This window comes from Nilaparvata lugens, chromosome 14 (genome assembly GCF_014356525.2).
Source record: "Nilaparvata lugens isolate BPH chromosome 14, ASM1435652v1, whole genome shotgun sequence".
NCBI classification, from domain to species: Eukaryota; Metazoa; Arthropoda; class Insecta; order Hemiptera; family Delphacidae; genus Nilaparvata; species Nilaparvata lugens.
In genome coordinates, this window is record NC_052517.1 from 11,397,798 (window position 1) to 11,417,013 (window position 19,216).

Genomic DNA, 19,216 nt, shown 5'->3' on the forward strand with positions numbered 1-19,216 from the left:
TATAATAACATTTTGATAAATAAGATGTTATAAAACCAAAGTTACTTTTCAACTCATTAATATATATAATAATAATGATATGAACTGGAAATTGATATCCAGATTAGAAACAGAAATAAATTAGAAATATTCACTTAGACTACATAAATTAATGGATTAATGATGAAGATCTTGAAATTTTTAGTTATTACTGAATCATTCTTATTTTCGAGCTCTCCAGTTTTTCATGTAGTTATTACATTAACAACCTAGGCATCCCTTCTTAGTGCTTCCAGAAGAATATGAAAAAAAAGAATATATGTTAGAAATCAATACAACTTGATTGAAAAAAGCTCTAAAGCTGGAATCATGCACAAATAGAAGCAAATTCAATCAGTGAATGCTTTTAATCTTTTATGTATTATTAATAACATGAAATAATTGAAATTAACATGTACAAGGTAGAAAATACATTACATTTTTGCATCATCACCTCGTCTGAACCACTGAACTGATTAACTTGGATTTTTTTACAAGGAGTACCCTTAGTTTTTCCCTCCCATTCAGTGCTTTCTTGTGGAAAAAAAAAATAGATGAAATAAAATGTAAGCAGATTCTAAATTTACCAAGGATGGGATGGTTATAGACCTATTTTTATCATTCTTGATCGATTGATTCAATTTCAATATTTTGAAAAGATTACTAAACTTTCTATTTGAAGTTTTCATAAATATTAGAGTCTAATCGAAGTCTCTCCACTGACTGATAAAGAGCAACTGGTGATACCAGCAAAACATAAACTGGAACAACTCTGGTTTTGAAATCAAGCACATTACTGTCACCTCACTATGAACAATACTTTCAACTCCTGTATATTATGTTTCTTAAGTTCAATCCCAAATTTGTTGCTCAGCTATCACCTGGTTACTCTCTGAACTTATACTTTCAGATGTTCCTCAAATAATGCAATGTTTCAAAATAATGTTATCAAATTATTGGTAACTCAACAACTGTTATATTCTTTTTCCCCACTCAATCACACTCTCTCTGTCTTGCTTTCAACAGATAGTATGAGACTCTCCCTCCATTAGCTGCTAACTGACAAATAAATGCTTGTTACGGGCTCTCAAAGAGTTTTCTCAGAGATATGACCCATTCAAAAATTATTAAGATTTGATTGTTGGAATTTTATCCAAATCAGACTAGTCGTTTCCTAGATCCCCTTGACTCACATAATATATATCCTAATATCTACACAAATACAGAAATTGCTTAATTAATAGAATAGGATGATTGGATTTTTTTCAGTTGATAATATATGTCTTACCTTCTCTTTATTTCTGCTTGAATAAAAAACTCCAACAGATCTTCCGGTTTTTTCTTGCCTGGAACAGGACAAAGGTTCAGAAACGGCCCATTATCATAGAAGTAACAATATCAACTGATTTAACTATTCTGTATCATACTAAACTATACTAGACTGTACTAAACTATAATAAACTCTACTAATTGAAGATACTTGGAATGTTGTCAAAAAGTCCTTCTATATAACTCACTAAGTACCAAATTACAATAATTTGTATAACATATTAATTTGATATATAGTGACTATTCAAATTAAAAATGGCAAAAAAGTGTCTGCTTTACGTTTTCAGGAACATTTTGACAAGAGTACCGTACTCGCCTATATAATAATGCTGTGATTCTTAGTGTTGTTGATAAATAATCATGTGTATTAGGAGAATAGAACAATCCCTATTCATAAAAATGGTGCAAAACCTAAAATAACGGTACGAGTGTTGCCTCAAATTGAACGGGGGTCATATTGAACATTTTATTACCAGTATTTAACCAATTTTGCTTTCTTTGACTTCTATGTGTTGTTAGAATTTTCACATAGATTGAAGTAGGCCCTATTACCATTTACAGTACCTGTTTATTTTGGCTGATACTGTAAATGAAATTTGACGAAATATTATGTTATTGGTCATAGATTAAAAATAGTGTAGCCTATGCAACGGTTCTATTTGGTTTATAAAGCACTTTTGTAGCTAAAGACATTCGCTTGTTTTATTTCCTTGTGTCTTACACTTACATGCAAATTCTGCTTTGAAGACATTCATTACCATATAATTCCATTGCATAACCTACTATTCTGGCATTAGAGTTAGGTAATATAATACTCACAGTATTGTCAGTGCAAAACCAAGTGCGCACACTTGTGATTGTGAATATCTCATCAAATTCATCTTGAGTCAATATGTAGAGCTTCTGGTCTATGTACTCTGCAACTCTTGGATTATACTTTGTTTTGTCATCTTCGGGGTAGGTTCTGTATCCCATAGCTCTCAAGTTTGCAGTTGTGTATACATAACACCTGAAAATGATGAACTGAAGTTGAGTATTTCTTTTTCACCTGTACCTCCAGTCAATAATGATAAGTATCACTATGAAATGAATTAATTAATTGAATTGGATTAAAAAAATGACAATTGATAAAAAAACTATTCAATGAAACCAAACTGCTTTTCAGTTATATAAATACAAAATAAAGAAGAGGAAACTGAGGAATAGTATATTCTAATCGATACCAAACAGATGTTATGATGGAAACTTATGAGATTTGAGTTTGTTTTTTTGACTTATGAGTTTGTTTCAGGATCAACTTACACTTAACGTGACTTAGGTCTGGAAGCGACTCGACTCTAGTGGAGATCATGTGTTTTCAAATGATGACAGTCGGGGAGACTAGAATCGACTGGTCTGAGTGTCACCATTTGGAAACTCATGTTCTAGAGAGAGCTAGCAAGGGAGTGGCGATTTTCATAGCTAAAGATCGCCATGCAAAAACAAAAGATTACAGATTTATCAGTGTCAGAATAATAACAGTCAGAATAAAACATGACAGAGGACACTTCTCTGTGATTGGTGTGTATGCCCCCGAAGATAGTACAGAACCAAAGAAGAAAGAGGAGACTGAAAGTTTCTACATACAGCTTCAGAAGGTAGTTGACAGCATTAACAAGAGAGATGATCTTCTGCTGTTGGGTGACCTAAGTGGAAGAGTAGGAAATCAGCCTGTATCTAAGTGTGTTGGTAATCTTGGCAAAGATGTGGTTAACAGAAATGGAGAGAAACTTCGAAATTTCGTGTCCTACAATCAGTTAAAGATCACGAACACCTTCTTCAAGAAAAAGGACATCCATAAATTCACATGGTCAGCAAGGGGAAGCAGGTCAATAATCGACTATATTATCATGAATCAGAAGTTAGCGAGACAAGTTAGAGATGTGAGGGTTATTAGAGGCTCTGATATACATTCTGATCATTTCTTGCTTGTCGGGAAAATTTATATATTGGCTCGATGGTTCATCTACAAAGAAGAATAATAAATGAGGAAGAAATTTTCAAGGTGGGGCTGTTGCAAGATGAAAGTATTAGCTGTATCAAAATCGATTACTCATTTATTTAACAACAACAGGAACAAAGGGAAATATAGATGATGAGAGGGAAAATCTGCAAAATGTCATAAAACAGCCTGCTACAGAAGCTCTTGGGATACAAAGAAAGCGTCAAAACCGAAAAGGGCTCAATGTTTGGAATGATGAAATCAGGGATGCCATGAATGGAAAGCAGAAAACCTTCAAGAACTGGCTCAGTCACCCAACAAAGGATAACAACAATATCTATAAGCGAGCAAGGAATCATGCTAAGAAAATTGTGAGGCAAGTTAATCAGCAGGCATGTGATGTCTTCATATCAAATGTGGAGCATGATTTACATGGTAGAAAGGAATTTGCCTATAAGTTCATGAAGTCAGTGGGCAAAGAAGGAAAGTGTCATGAACCAGAAGGTTTGACAAACCCCCAAACATCAGTTTCTTTCCTAAGAAGAGAAATAATTTTTTCCAACTTCAAAAACTAAAAGCTGATCAGACAGTTTTGGCTGATAGACTAAAAACGCTGAGGAGAGGTAGAAGTGGGGCTGGCATTCTAGTCTCCCCTCCAGCCAGCTAGTGGAAAAAGCTTTCCACTTTTCTTCTGAATAATTTCACACACTTTTTGATCGCCCACCTCCTGAGACAGATCGAGCTGCCCCGTGGCTGGACATCCCCATGGCAACTTAGTATGGACATCAACTGTATAACGGTATTGTTCCACATTCAATTTATTTTTTCTATATTGTTTTGATTTTAGAAATTACAAATTGATTATAAATGAATAATGTTTTTTGAACAGTCAAATAACTTGTTTAAATAAAAAACACAATAATCTGTCCAACACAATTCGAATTAGACAGACAGATCTGTCTAACGTTTTGAAAAATCATTGGCAACAAGTTAATTTCAATTTTTTAAAATTGATTTAATGCTCAAAATTTCATAATCCTCCTTAATTGTTCTGTACTAGAATTGTTGTAGCATAACTAATTTTATAAAACCAAAATATGTCAAAATTCACATTTAAATCAAACAGAAATTTCTTCTTTTAAATAAAATAAATCTGACTCCTGAAAAAAAAATGTTTTTCTTTCAAATTCAAAAAACATCTAGTTGATAATATAAAAAACCCCAACTGCTTTTGCTCTACCATCAAATGCTACGCAACAACAATATTACAGTGTTCCCGTCTGGGAACTGATGGATCGCCCCCTTTATTACTCTTACCAAATAGGTCACCAATCATTTATAACACATGATGGATACCACTGTTCAATCAATTTAATGTTACAAAAGGAACGTGTCAAAATAGACTGTGAATCAGAAGAAGATTGAATAAGGCACTATAAAAAACTTTGGTTTGATAAGACGTTGCCAGAAAGAGAAATTGTGAATTGTGCTGAATACCATGTTGATAACATCATCCTTGATGAACTGCTGCTGGCAATTGAACTGTCAAAGAACAGGAAAGCTTGTGGTCTTGATGGTGTAAATATGGAGCTCATTAAATATGGAGGTATGTTTCTCTATTTAAGGCTGTTGACATTGTACAATATGTGTAGGAAAACCCATAGAATACCTGTCCCTAGTGGAAGTGATCAATAGAGATCAATAAAAAAAATGTATTGATATCAATAGGTATTTGGGCCAATACACATCAATAGGTATCCATGGATATGTATTGATGTGTAGGCCCAAATACCTATTGATATCAATGCAAATCAATACATATCCATGGATATCAATACATAACCAGCTGTATTGATATCAATACACATCAATACATTTCCATGGATATGTATTGATGTGTAGGCCCAAATACCTATTGATATCAATACACATCAATAGGTAGCCATGGATATCAATACATAACCAGCTGTATTGATATCAATACAGATCAATAGCCATCTATAAGCAGCCTGCCCCCTTTAAAGAAAAAATCCTCTTTTAAATCTAGGAGAGCAGCTTGGGATGAAGATAACATTTGCAAGGATTATAATATTCTAACCCAGCTGCGACTAGCATCAGACAAGGGAGTATACCTGTTTATTTACCTATAATCAATATAAGTAAATTGGATTCAGTGAATAGATGTCTATTGACATATTGATGAAAAATTAAGGAATGTAAATAGTTAAGACATAAATAATGTGAAAAATTGTTTATTAAAATAGCTCATATGCATGTCATTTATCTATGAAGAAAGGTCCTTATTGTGGTGCTCCAGATTACTTTATTATCTTCCTGTTTGAAGTAGCAATTTTCTTGTACTTGCATGATATCATGCGTGATTCGACAGAATTTTACAATTGATAAAATTTAACAGTTTTGAAAAAATAGTGAAAAATGAATTATAAAATATTTTTTAAAATGCTCGGGGTCGTGGTTCTGGCAGCGGAGGATAGCTAATCAACTACAAATTCTTAGAAATTCTATATGAATAAATTCTAGGCTCTTAAATGCTAAAGCGCTTGTCGGCGTGGCCAATAATTTAACAAAGAAAAAATTTATGTTTCTGCACTGTAAAATTTTTCGAAGCGTAGATTGGGGCCCCTTTAAACTTATAACTCACGTGAAATTCCTTGGCAGTCGTGGTTTTCTTCTTTAGATCAAAATCGTTTGATCGGCAGCGGGTCCAGGCTTCGGTTTCAGCACGTGGGGAATTTTAATTTAATATTTCCTTCACCAAATTAATTAAGGGATGATTTAACTTTAAACTTTTAAATTTATCGATTGATGAAAATAAATTTACAAATAACAAATAGATTGGCCTAAAATATTGGCTCACAAATAAAACATATAAAATTGAACAAGAATTTTTTACGAATAGGTCTTGGTAACTATAAAGAGATCTGAATGGTGAGGATTTCAAAAGGGAAGTGCTGTCTTTTTCTCTAAGCTTCTTGGCTAGACCTTTCTTCTGAGAATCTCGATGTAATAATTTGCATGAAAATTTGCCATTGGTAGAACGATTGTGACGTAGACGTGACGTCAGTGGCAGGCAGTAGAATATAATTCCTTTAATTACAATAATAATTCAATTTATGTAATTCTTAAAACTGCTTAATCTTCTAGACATAGTTCCTCTCATACAATGTACATGTGCTAGCGTATATGATAAGGCAGGTTTGTTGTCTGATAGTAGATTAACATGTGTTGCTTTCAAACGATCACCTTTTTGGTGCTATTTTTATGCACTATGATTGGCTTAGGCTTGCCAAAGAGATTTAATTACCATGTGGTTCAGTTGAAGTAATAATTAATAAATTATATTCTTATACAATTTTTATTATGTTTGAGACTGTTATAATTAATTTCTGCAGTTTTTACCAATAATATAATTTCATGCTATGACCTAGTTAGTTACAATAAGACCTGACATATAATATAATTTCTTGAGTAATAAATAATTTCAACAATAATACGTACATTTTATTTTTTTATTCGAAATTCTTGGTCCTTTATTGATAGTTTTTATAATTTTTAGAAATGATATTATACCTTGCGTGAAGCCAGCATGACATTTGACAATACTTTGAATCAGTCAGCTGTGTTCAGGCTGCTTTAAAAAAACATCTGATCGATAGTAAACAAAGTGTAACCTCAAAATTCAATAAGCAATTTGTAAATAATTTGTGCTTTATTTGCAGAATAATTATAATTTTATTGAATAATTTTCTAGAAAATATTCAGTACAGAACGGTACTCTTATCTAATATACAGTTACTGATAAGTAAGCTTTATCGCTCGGTCGCTAACTATTCCTTTAGCAAATTCTTTCATTTTAAAAGTAATCACAATTTTTCTCTCTTCTCATGAGGTCTATTTAAAAAATTCATCACACAAAGCCCCCAGGATATTTTAAATAGGTAATTGGGAGACGAGTCGAAACAATGACTATTTGAAAAATCCGATATTGTGATGAATACACCATTTCATCTCCTTACTTCTACGAAAACTCCACACTTAACACTAAAAACAATATATCATGCACTTTTGGCTACGAGAAAATAAATAATTTGATTGTTCCTTCCATTGGATACAATCGAAATACAATAATTAATGAGGTCTCTTTGGATCCTTCATTAAAACAACTCCACAACTTCCATTCACGGGTGGCTTATGAGCAGACCCATAACTATAACAAATATACAAAATTCGACATATTATCCTCTTAGGATTCAAACAGTATTTGCAACAAATATAGATTTTCATCATTTTTCATGGTTATTACAAGTTTCGACTCTTTGTTCTGGCTTTTACATAAATTGGGTGAGAGTGTGATTTAACTTCGGTGACTTGACAATTGACTACCGTTTGACTCGAGCAATTCCTTTTTTACGCTTAGTACGTTGTGTACAAACAGGGTTACTCTGGAAGTGATTTTTGATTTTTATCAATGCTGGTTACAAATATTATGCTTTCAAGATTATATTTATCAATTTGAATTACAATTCATGATCTTTTGATGCAACAATAATAAATTTTCACATTTGAAGGTAAGAATTTCATTTTCTTTTGAGCTTTTTAGCATTACATTTATATGACATAGAACATGTGCATTTCGTGCAATTTAACATAAATATATATTTTTGGTTGCGTTTTTCACTTATAATTTCACATTAAATAATAGGTTACAATAATTAATAACGATATTGCTTTGATTCCATTTAAATTGATTCTATGATCTCGCACACATTGGTTGGTGTGACAAAAAAAAATTATCGAACAGGCTTTGACTGATAGATTTTTCTATCGGTTCTGTATTTCGAGGTTAGATTTACACATTTTTTCAAATAAACTTTGTTTATTTTCTTTTTTCCTATTCACTACTAACTTCATCTGATTTCTAATTTACAAATATTTTCTGTTGATAATACAATTTTTGTTTTTGTTTTCCAGTTGGGCGGATATAACTAGGCGACTGTTTCTGTGATGACTATGACATGAGGCAGATGTCTTGATCAGGTTGGTAATTTTTAGAGTTGTTTTGTAGTTTTGTTTTCTTCTGTTATTAGAGTTGATTTCAATTTCTTTATTTGAAGTAGATTGTTGATATTTCCTTATTAGCTGAGATGCGGCGAAGTTTAGGCTATGTTGATTAGGCTGCAGTAGAAATATGCTAGTTTGCAAAGATGTGATTCAATGGGTAGGCTGTGACTATGAAGAAGTTTGATGATTGATGTATTCCACAAATGTAGTTTCCAGTTAATTAAAGCATTATTTCTTCCTTAAGCCCCCATCTAAATTTGATTTGGTGTCATTCAAGGTCCAATTCCGATTTGTGACTGTCCGTTTTACTAAACTTTGCTTAAAACGGATGTGCCTGTGGTGTAAATCAATTCTTTCAAACTCGTTTCCTCTTTGTCGGCCGGTAACATGCAGTTTGATCTTTTTAAACCTGACATGCCGGTGGTGTCTGTGGGTTTTTTCAAATGATCTTTTTCTTCTCTGCATGGTGGTGTACAGTCGGCTTGATTTTAACCTGACATGACTGCGGTGTGAATAGATTCTTCCTGAGACTATTTTTCTTTTTTCTTGCATGTTGGTACAATGTTTGATGTGGGATTTCAGCCTAACATGACGGCGGTGTGAATAGATTCTTCCTGAGACTATTTTCCTTTTCTGCATGGCGGGGAGAAATTTGATATTCAATTTTAGCCTAACATGACGGCGGTGTAGATGAATTCTATCAATGCTTCTTCTTTTCCGTTGAACTGCTATTTTGATTGTATGTTGTTTTGAACTTTCTCCCCGAGTGTGTCTGCCTTTGCATGCATGGGCTCAGTCTCTGGTCCAATATTGATTTTTATTGTCTGATGATCCTCCTCGATTTGCCGTGTTACCATCCTGCTTTCCTCTGCTGCTTCCTTCAACCTTTGTTCCTGTTTTTCGAAACCTTGTTCACTTGCTATTCGCATCTGTCGGACTTCTTCAATTATTTCTTCATTTGCTTGGGTGTTTCCTTCATATGCATTTTTTACTACTTCCAGGATGATGTTTGCCCAATATAGCGGGATGGATGTGTGGTCTTCGGTCAGTGGTGGGGATTCTGTAGTGTGAGGTACAGACGTCTGGACCTCTGGGACGGCGGTGCATGGGCGTTTCTCCTGCGCGACGTCTTCCATCCTTGAAGTCGCCGATGTGGGCTCCAGGATGCGGTGTGGTTCTTCCATAATTTATCGGATGATACAATGATGCAAGTGTGTTGAAACGACCGCAAATATGTGAGGTTATGTGAAACGATTATAAGTGAATGATCAAAATTGAAATAGTGTGAAAAATTCGTTCAATGAAGAAATACAAAAGTGTAATTCAATAATATGTTCGGTGATGAAGTGGATCAAATTAGCAATATCGTCAACATAAAATGATAACAACATAAAGGATACAAAATGGATAATTATGTGATAACGAAGGTACGCCTCTTACAATTTATTATTATTATTATTATGAATATTTTACTCTTATACGTTCTTGCCGCAATTATATATAGGGCTAGTATTCTTTGCAAATATATATATATAGCGTATGGCATTTTGACACATTTACCTCTCGAATATGAATTATGCGCTCAATTATAATAATTGATTGTCATTAAATTAAAAAAGTCAAAATATAAAACTATGCAAATGGAGAGAGCCAGTAGTTTTATTAACATAATTATCAAAAGATAAAACTAGACATATTATAAAGCTAAGTCCAAATCAGCCAACCATTCAAGAGCTGCTGGTGCAGCATTCACGAAATCCTCAACGGCATGGGGATACAACCTGACAGGACAGACCTCAGTTATATGTTTCAAAGTTTGTTTTGGAGCTCCACAGTCACATTCAGGTGATGGAATGATCCCCCATTTATGCAGACTGTCCCCACATACACCATGCCCTGTTCGCACCCTGTTAATCCCTTCCAAAGGTGACGGGGAAGGCTGAAACCTTCTGGCTCTTTATTTGGCTTGATAAGCCGTGCCAATTGGTCAGGTGCTTGCAAATTCCAAGCAGCATTCCACTCTGAGTCTATGTTGAAATTGGTTCTAACCAAATCCTTTGCAGATGTCAATGAAGGCCTTCTAGATCTGAGGCGACCTATTTCTAGGTCGGGAAGGTCTTCATGAATTGGCAGCATTGGGTTATCGGAAATCTTTTTGAACTCCTTTAACAGGGCATTTTTCCTCCGTAAGGGAGGTGGAGCAATATTGCTCAGTATTGGTAGCCAATTTACAGGAGTTGACTTGATACACCCAGTAATCATTCTCATAGCCATGTTGAGCTGTGCATCAATTTTCTTAGTGTATGGGCTATTGATCCACACAGGTGCACAGTATTCTGCTACAGATAAACAAGAGACAGAGTGGAGCACCGCAGGGTATGGGCTGAGGCACCCCAAGTAGAACCACACAATTTTTGAATTATGTTATTGCGGGTTTGAATTTTCTTTGAGGTGGTCTCCAGGTGTTTTTTGAAAGACAGTGTTCTATCCAGTGTAATACCTAGATATTTGGGGAAATTTTGATGTTGGAGAAGTACATTATTGAAATGAACCTGGAGTTTCCTATTAGCCATTTTATTATTTAGGTGGAATGAGCTGACTTCTGTTTTCTTCAGGTTTGGAATAAGCCTCCATTTATGGAAGTATTCCCCCATCTTCTTCAGGTCTTCAGAGAGCACTTCCTCAGTTTTTTCAAAATTTTTATGCTGAGCTGCAAGGGCCATATCATCAGCATATATGAACTTTTTAGAACATGTGATAGGCAAGTCTGCTGTGTATAAATGAAAAGACTTGGAGCAAGGACTGAACCCTGTGGAAGACCATTATTAAGTTTTTTCTGTTTACTGATCTTATTGCCCAGAATAACTTCAAATTTCCTATCAGAAAGCATATTACCAATGAGCCTTATAATAGTTTGACATTGGATGACCTGTATCAGTTTGTATAAGAGTCCCTGTTTCCAAACTGTGTCATATGCAGCAGTCAAATCCACAAATGCCACAGAAGTTTTCAAACACTTTTGAAACCCAGCTTCAATATGACTGGTCAGGCCTAGAACCTGGTCACCACAGCTTCTACTTGTTCTAAAGCCTGCTTGTTCCACAGGGATAGCTTCTGAGACTATTGGTCCAATTCTATTCAAAATGAGTCTTTCAAGCAGCTTATAGCAACAGCTCAACAGTGCTATAGGACGGTAGCTTTCAGCCTGATCCTCAGGTTTATTTGGCTTGAGGATTGCAATTATTTTTGTTCTCTTGAAAGCCTTTGGTAAGTGACCTGTTTGTAAATATCAGAGAAAAATCTAGTCAACCATTGCAGAGCATTCTTTCCAAAATGAATTAGGAATTCTGGATGGATTCCATCAAACCCAGGAGCCTTGCCCACTTTAATTTCTTTCACAGCCTCCGTGAGCTCATCCAACGTGAAGTCTCTTGCAGACTCTGACCTGGTAGGAGCATTTTTCCTCATTGTAGTGAAAGATTTTTAATTTCTTTTGTATGCTGAGGGTCCCGAGGTGCTCTGGACAGAGTAACCATTCTGCTTGCAATTTTATTTGGAGTAACCATGGGGGTCTTATGAATGACAGCACTCCCTCCACCCAGCTTTCTTAGTAGACTCCAGGCTTTTCTGCTAGATTTCTTAAAATCCAGAGATTCAGTAGTTTTCATCCATTTTTCCCGCCTCTCAGAGTCCAAGGTATGGAGGAGCTCTGTAGCTACATTTGGGTTCTCAGTCTCCAGATAAACCTCATATAGCTGTTTACATTCACTACTCCATCCAGGGATGTACTCTTTTCGATAACCCCTAGGAACTTTCCTTTTAGCAGTTGCAATTACAGCTTTCACAAACCGATCATAATTCTTGCATACAGGGGGTATCCATCTTACCACTGCATCAAGCTCGTGAGTGAATTCTTCCCAGTTTGCTCTCTCAAAGTTCCATCTAGGTCGTGGAATGGATCGAATTATTGGAATTTGAATTCCCAGCTCAACCACTACTGGGCGGTGTTGACTGTGTGGAAAATTGCCCAGTACTCTACGAGATGTTTGCAATGGCTGATTGTCTTTGTTATGGGTAACAAAGCACAAATCTGGATTGTATTCCCTATTCCATGCAGCTGATTTAAAAGTTCCTCTATCTTTGGCATTGAAATATGAGGCTCTTGTTGCTCCTCTCAGCCCAGCCCACAAGAGCTTCACCATTCTCATCATTCTGATTATAACGCCACATGGTGTGGTGACTGTTGAAGTCTCCAATGTATACAGCAGGGTGAGGCACATCTGGCAGCACCTCAGGTGACCAGGCTGCTGGAGGGGGCTTATATACATTAACTATACTTGTATCCTCCACCATCACTGTCACTGTTTCGATGGTATTGCTTGACTTTGCTGACACAAGATAAGCATTTTCTACGTTATTTCGTATATAAGTTGCACATCCATGATGCTTGTTGTAAGTTGCCCCTAAAACCTCATAGCCCGGTATCCTTCCCCTTGCCCCAAGCTGCTGCTCACTATCTGCGTGAGTCTCCTGAATGACAGCCACGTCTATTTTGGCTTACTTAAAAGTTTGGATAGGTACTGACTCTTAGCATAGCTTATTCCTTCTACATTAATTTGACAAATTCTAATAATATTACCTATAGTTCTAGTTGTGTGGTCCTGAGAAGGACCATTTGAATTGAAATTTTCCATTTGATGTGTCAAACTGGCCAGGAGATCCTAAGATAAGTCTGGCCGCCAGCAGTTCTAGCTCATTTAGTATGAACCAAGGATGCACGTGTAACAATGTCACGGACGCGAGCTAGATTGCACCACAAAAAAAACGCAGCAGTCAACAAACAAAAATTAAATGCTCATATATTGCTGATCACTGCCAACCAAAACCTTCACCAAAACTCCCGCCCAGGGGTTAAAAGGATGTGTCCCAGGAACAGACATCCCAATGGCAGATGTTCTTGCCTGTCCGCTATGGCGGTCATGTATTCGATTTAGTTCCCCAAATGCCGGTCTCCATCCTGCATTTGGGTATCCAGGCGCACCAGTGGAGGCGCTTCTAGCTTCTATAGAGATATTGAAGATGTTACTTGGAGAGAAGACTTCTGAGCTAGAACGAATACAATAATGCGCCCATTCTTTGCAAAATTTTTTATATAAAAGCAGCAGTGTTCTACTTGAATTAATCCGCAATATATCCGTGATTTAATCTTACTTCCCTCTTTATGCTTTAAAAATTTAAAAAATATAAATGACTTCAATCCTCTTTTCCATAAATTTTTTATAAATTGTTTTGGTGTAGACCTAATACTCTTAAATAGTATGACTTCTTTTATGGTATTTCTTATACCTATGACTTATGATATGACCAATTTTCGAATAACACTAATGAAATTCTGAGTTCGATTTTTTCTCTAAAATTCATCAATCGATAAATTCTTTTCTGTTCAAAATTGAGTATGGCACGTCTTGCTATTTTATATAACAGTGAACAGTTAATATTAAATTCGAAGAAATTCACAACCATGAATTTTTCAAAAAATTTTCCCGTTGTCAGCGCTATAGTATAGCCTACTGAGCAACTAAATAATCTTTGTAGTCGATTATCCACCTCATCAATGCCTATCACAGTTGGGCGCCAAATCATGTAAAGCTGTATTTTACTCGCCTCACATATGTAGAGAGATTTGCCAAATCATGTAGTGCTATATTTAAATGCCTCACGTTGGGCCGGCAAATCATGTGGTGTGTTTTTTAACGGCTTCACACATGTAGAGTGAATCTTGTACTAAATCAACGGTGTTGAGGTTATAAATTTTGTAACTGCGTACATGGACGCTAAGTGTACACCAGACTGATTGATTCACTACAAGATTCAATACAATTGTCGGAATCGCGGGAGGCCTAAACGCTCGCTCACCCTTGATTCTTCTAATGACAGATTGTATAGTATGAAATTTTTATAAGCAGTGTAGCGATCGCTAACACTGAAGACGGATACCTTAAAATTATTACCTGTGAAGAATGAGCATACAAAATCATACAGGTCGAGCAAAAATCCCGATGTAGATAATTTACGGGACTGCATCTCTAATAAGTTCTGAAGGATTAAAATACGGTATTTGGACCAAATATCGTTCAGAATATACTTCGAGAACAGAGTCTTGTCGGGTTTTAAGCTCTATTGTAGGAGTTTATATGATCTCTGGCTGCATCTGCTGTACAATTGATGTGTTCGCTCCTAAGTCGAGGTTGATAACAGATAAAAGCTGATATATGAGCAGGTAAGGACAAAGAATAAATATCTCGATCTGACCCCACTCGCTACATCCACTTAGACCTGTTCCAATATCCAGCTTAATTCAATTATTTCAATGATCGTATTTGATCGGTTCTTGATGATATAGAACGTATCAGACACATGACAGGCTTAAGAAATAATCGAACTCAGAAAACGAATTAACAAAATGAAATATATTATAATAAAATATATGATCTCACAGTGCAGATTCAGAATATAATTCACAGATTGAAAGTGGTTTAACATTAACAAAAATGATAAGCAATTTCTTGTACTTGCATGATATCATGCGTGATTCGACAGAATTTTACAATTGATAAAATTTAACAGTTTTGAAAAAATAGTGAAAAATGAATTATAAAATATTTTTTAAAATGCTGGGGTCGTGGTCCTGGCAGCGGAGGATAGCTAATCAACTACAAATTCTAAAAGCTGATCAGACAGTTTTGGCTGATAGACTAAAAACGCTGAGGAGAGGTAGAAGTGGGGCTGGCATTCTAGTCTCCCCTCCAGCCAGCTAGTGGAAAAAGCTTTCCACTTTTCTTCTGAATAATTTCACACACTTTTTGATCGCCCACCTCCTGAGACAGATCGAGCTGCCCCGTGGCTGGACATCCCCATGGCAACTTAGTATGGACATCAACTGTATAACGGTATTGTTCCACATTCAATTTATTTTTTCTATATTGTTTTGATTTTAGAAATTACAAATTGATTATAAATGAATAATGTTTTTTGAACAGTCAAATAACTTGTTTAAATAAAAAACACAATAATCTGTCCAACACAATTCGAATTAGACAGACAGATCTGTCTAACGTTTTGAAAAATCATTGGCAACAAGTTAATTTCAATTTTTTAAAAATTGATTTAATGCTCAAAATTTCATAATCCTCCTTAATTGTTCTGTACTAGAATTGTTGTAGCATAACTAATTTTATAAAACCAAAATATGTCAAAATTCACATTTAAATCAAACAGAAATTTCTTCTTTTAAATAAAATAAATCTGACTCCTGAAAAAAAATGTTTTTCTTTCAAATTCAAAAAAACATCTAGTTGATAATATAAAAAACCCCAACTGCTTTTGCTCTACCATCAAATGCTACGCAACAACAATATTACAGTGTTCCCGTCTGGGAACTGATGGATCGCCCCCTTTATTACTCTTACCAAATAGGTCACCAATCATTTATAACACATGATGGATACCACTGTTCAATCAATTTAATGTTACAAAAGGAACGTGTCAAAATAGACTGTGAATCAGAAGAAGATTGAATAAGGCACTATAAAAAACTTTGGTTTGATAAGACGTTGCCAGAAAGAGAAATTGTGAATTGTGCTGAATACCATGTTGATAACATCATCCTTGATGAACTGCTGCTGGCAATTGAACTGTCAAAGAACAGGAAAGCTTGTGGTCTTGATGGTGTAAATATGGAGCTCATTAAATATGGAGGTATGTTTCTCTATTTAAGGCTGTTGACATTGTACAATATGTGTAGGAAAACCCATAGAATACCTGTCCCTAGTGGAAGTGATCAATAGAGATCAATAAAAAAAATGTATTGATATCAATAGGTATTTGGGCCAATACACATCAATAGGTATCCATGGATATGTATTGATGTGTAGGCCCAAATACCTATTGATATCAATGCAAATCAATACATATCCATGGATATCAATACATAACCAGCTGTATTGATATCAATACACATCAATACATTTCCATGGATATGTATTGGCCCGAATACCTAATGATATCGATACACATCAATAGGTAGCCATGGATATCAATACATAACCAGCTGTATTGATATCAATACAGATCAATAGCCATCTATAAGCAGCCTGCCCCCTTTAAAGAAAAAATCCTCTTTTAAATCTAGGAGAGCAGCTTGGGATGAAGATAACATTTGCAAGGATTATAATATTCTAACCCAGCTGCGACTAGCATCAGACAAGGGAGTATACCTGTTTATTTACCTATAATCAATATAAGTAAATTGGATTCAGTGAATAGATGTCTATTGACATATTGATGAAAAATTAAGGAATGTAAATAGTTAAGACATAAATAATGTGAAAAATTGTTTATTAAAATAGCTCATATGCATGTCATTTATCTATGAAGAAAGGTCCTTATTGTGGTGCTCCAGATTACTTTATTATCTTCCTGTTTGAAGTAGCAATTTTTTGAGCTACATACCGGTTTATGTTACTGCACCTCAATTCAATCTCAATTTTTGAAGCATTCAGATTTTCCTCCAGGATCTGGTGTTTGAACATTTCTAGAACAAATAACAGTTCAAAGTATAAAATCTTGAAAAATTAGAAAATAAGGATTTTATTTCCTGAATTAATCTGCTAGCAAATTTATTTAATAACCTAAAAATGTATTCAAATATGCATGACTCTCCCTCTCATGAAAGGAGAGTCCAAGATAACATAAGAGCGTTTTTTCACGTGAAAATTATGTACTCACAGTTTTACATTACAACGTCATATTCTGGTGGAAAAGTCGAGAAAACACAATTTTTCACGTGAAAAAAAGGTGGAAATGTTCCAACTTTTCACGTGAAAAGTACATGAAACTGAAAATAACGTTTTTTTTTGTTTTTACATTTTTACGTTATACTGAACATGTAAAAACTCTCAGAAAAGAACATGAATAAAACGTTTTTTCTACATTTCTTGTCTCACATTTGGTCATTTCTTTCGCATGAAAATTTCCCAAAATTCACATGAGAATAACGTTTTTTAAAATACATTTCTACAATATTTTATTGTGAAAAGATAGAGAAGGATTACCTTTATAATTCTAAATAAATAACCTTTTCAATTCTTTATTTTTACATTAAAAATCTATAAATCTTATAAAACTTTTGAATAACCACAATATAATGTGGAGTGAATTCTCTACCCTAACATTAAAATAATTTTACACAAAACTGAATAAAAATTAAATTGAACCATCAAGTCCTATTCAGACAAATGGATTTTTCCTAGTAGGTGATATGTGCAATCTAACAGCTGGACACTATAATTACAAAAAGAAAGCTCATTTTGATTTGTAATCATTCAACAACTGACAAATTTCAAATATTTTTCATGTAAGCTTCTTTTTTTAGCTTTTTGACTTTGTATCAGCCATTTGCTTGTATTATAGTGAGGTCCACGTTATAATGGCAGTGTGTGATTTGCAATGGTGTTGCTATCCTTGTCTATCGTTCAACAAAGCAGATGGCGCTATCTCTTTCACACATTGCGATGCTGCCACATCGTTTATCAACAATGTAGAAATTCAACTAATTGACAAAATATTCAATCTCAATCATGAAAATTTATTATCACATTTTAAAAAATATATTTTCTTGACAAATAAAATATGTTTAACTATATTCAAAAATAATGAACAGTTAAATTGATCAGATATACCAGTATCAGCTGTTTGGGTGGCAAGGCTGAGATCTGTCAACCCTTTTTTCCTATCTTCCTACACTGCCATTATAACGTGGACCTTACTTTAGCCTTGCATCACCCATTGGGAAAAAACCATAAATGTCTGGATGGCCAATAGGGAGATTTTTGCTTTAATAAAATGAAGAAACAACAATAATTTATATTAAAATTGAATTTATTTTCGAAACATCCCAGTCTTCAACCCTTCAATAAGTTGGAGACTGTTGTAGATATAATAATGTAACTTTTGGGATAAGTTATTGGTCGAATACTCCACCTTTTGACATACAACTGAATTTCAACCTCTCATAAGGGGATGACTTGGGGGTTGTAACTCAAAAATTTTGAATGTAAATACCCATTGTGTAATACATCATCTTGAAAGCCTTCTCAAGACGAGAAAGATGACATCTATAGAAATCGTCTATGATACTTTTATCCAAAATGGCGGCTGAATGAAGTTCTAGTTTTTAAAGAAATAAATGATGAAATTCAATCAGCCGCCATTTTGGATAAAAGTATCATAGAAGATTTTTATTGATGTCATGTTTCTAGTTTTAAAAATACCTTTATGTATCACACAATGGGTGTTTACATTAAAAATATCCGAATTACAACCCCTCATTTCTTTACAAACTATAACTTCAATCAGCCACCGTTTTGGATTCAAGTTTCATAGTACATTTTAATTGATGTTATCTTTCTTGTTTTAAAAAGCCCTTTGAAATAATGTACCATACAATGGGCGTTTACATTGAAAATATTCGAGTTACAACTCTTAAGTCACCATATTATACATTCTGAACCTAGTCAACCCCTTATGAAGGGGTTGAAATTCAGTTGTACGTCAAAAGTTAGAGTATTTGACCAGTAACATATCCTAGAAGTTACAGTATTATATCTACAACAGTCTCTAATTTATTGAAAGGTTCCCATACATATGACTCACTCTGTATAATTACTAACTATAAATGATTAGCACAAGCCTAGAGCTCATGTGAGCATCACCCATAGAAAGAATTGTTTGACTTCATATTCTGTT

The 19,216-nt window shown here is 34.6% G+C and overlaps 1 protein-coding gene across 1 annotated transcript in view; it reads right to left on the bottom strand.

Annotated features, from left to right (window-relative positions):
• Positions 1-226: 226 nt before the first annotated feature.
• LOC111055992 overlaps positions 227-19,216 on the bottom strand; it is a 214,823-nt gene continuing 195,833 nt past the window's right edge. The window contains exons 13-15 of the mRNA XM_039441170.1: positions 2,167-2,356; positions 1,307-1,364; positions 227-268 (exon numbers count right to left, since the gene is read on the bottom strand). Coding sequence (XP_039297104.1) covers positions 1,314-1,364; positions 2,167-2,356 — 241 coding nt within the window. The 3' untranslated portion in view covers positions 227-268; positions 1,307-1,313. The remainder of the gene's footprint in view (positions 269-1,306; positions 1,365-2,166; positions 2,357-19,216) is intronic.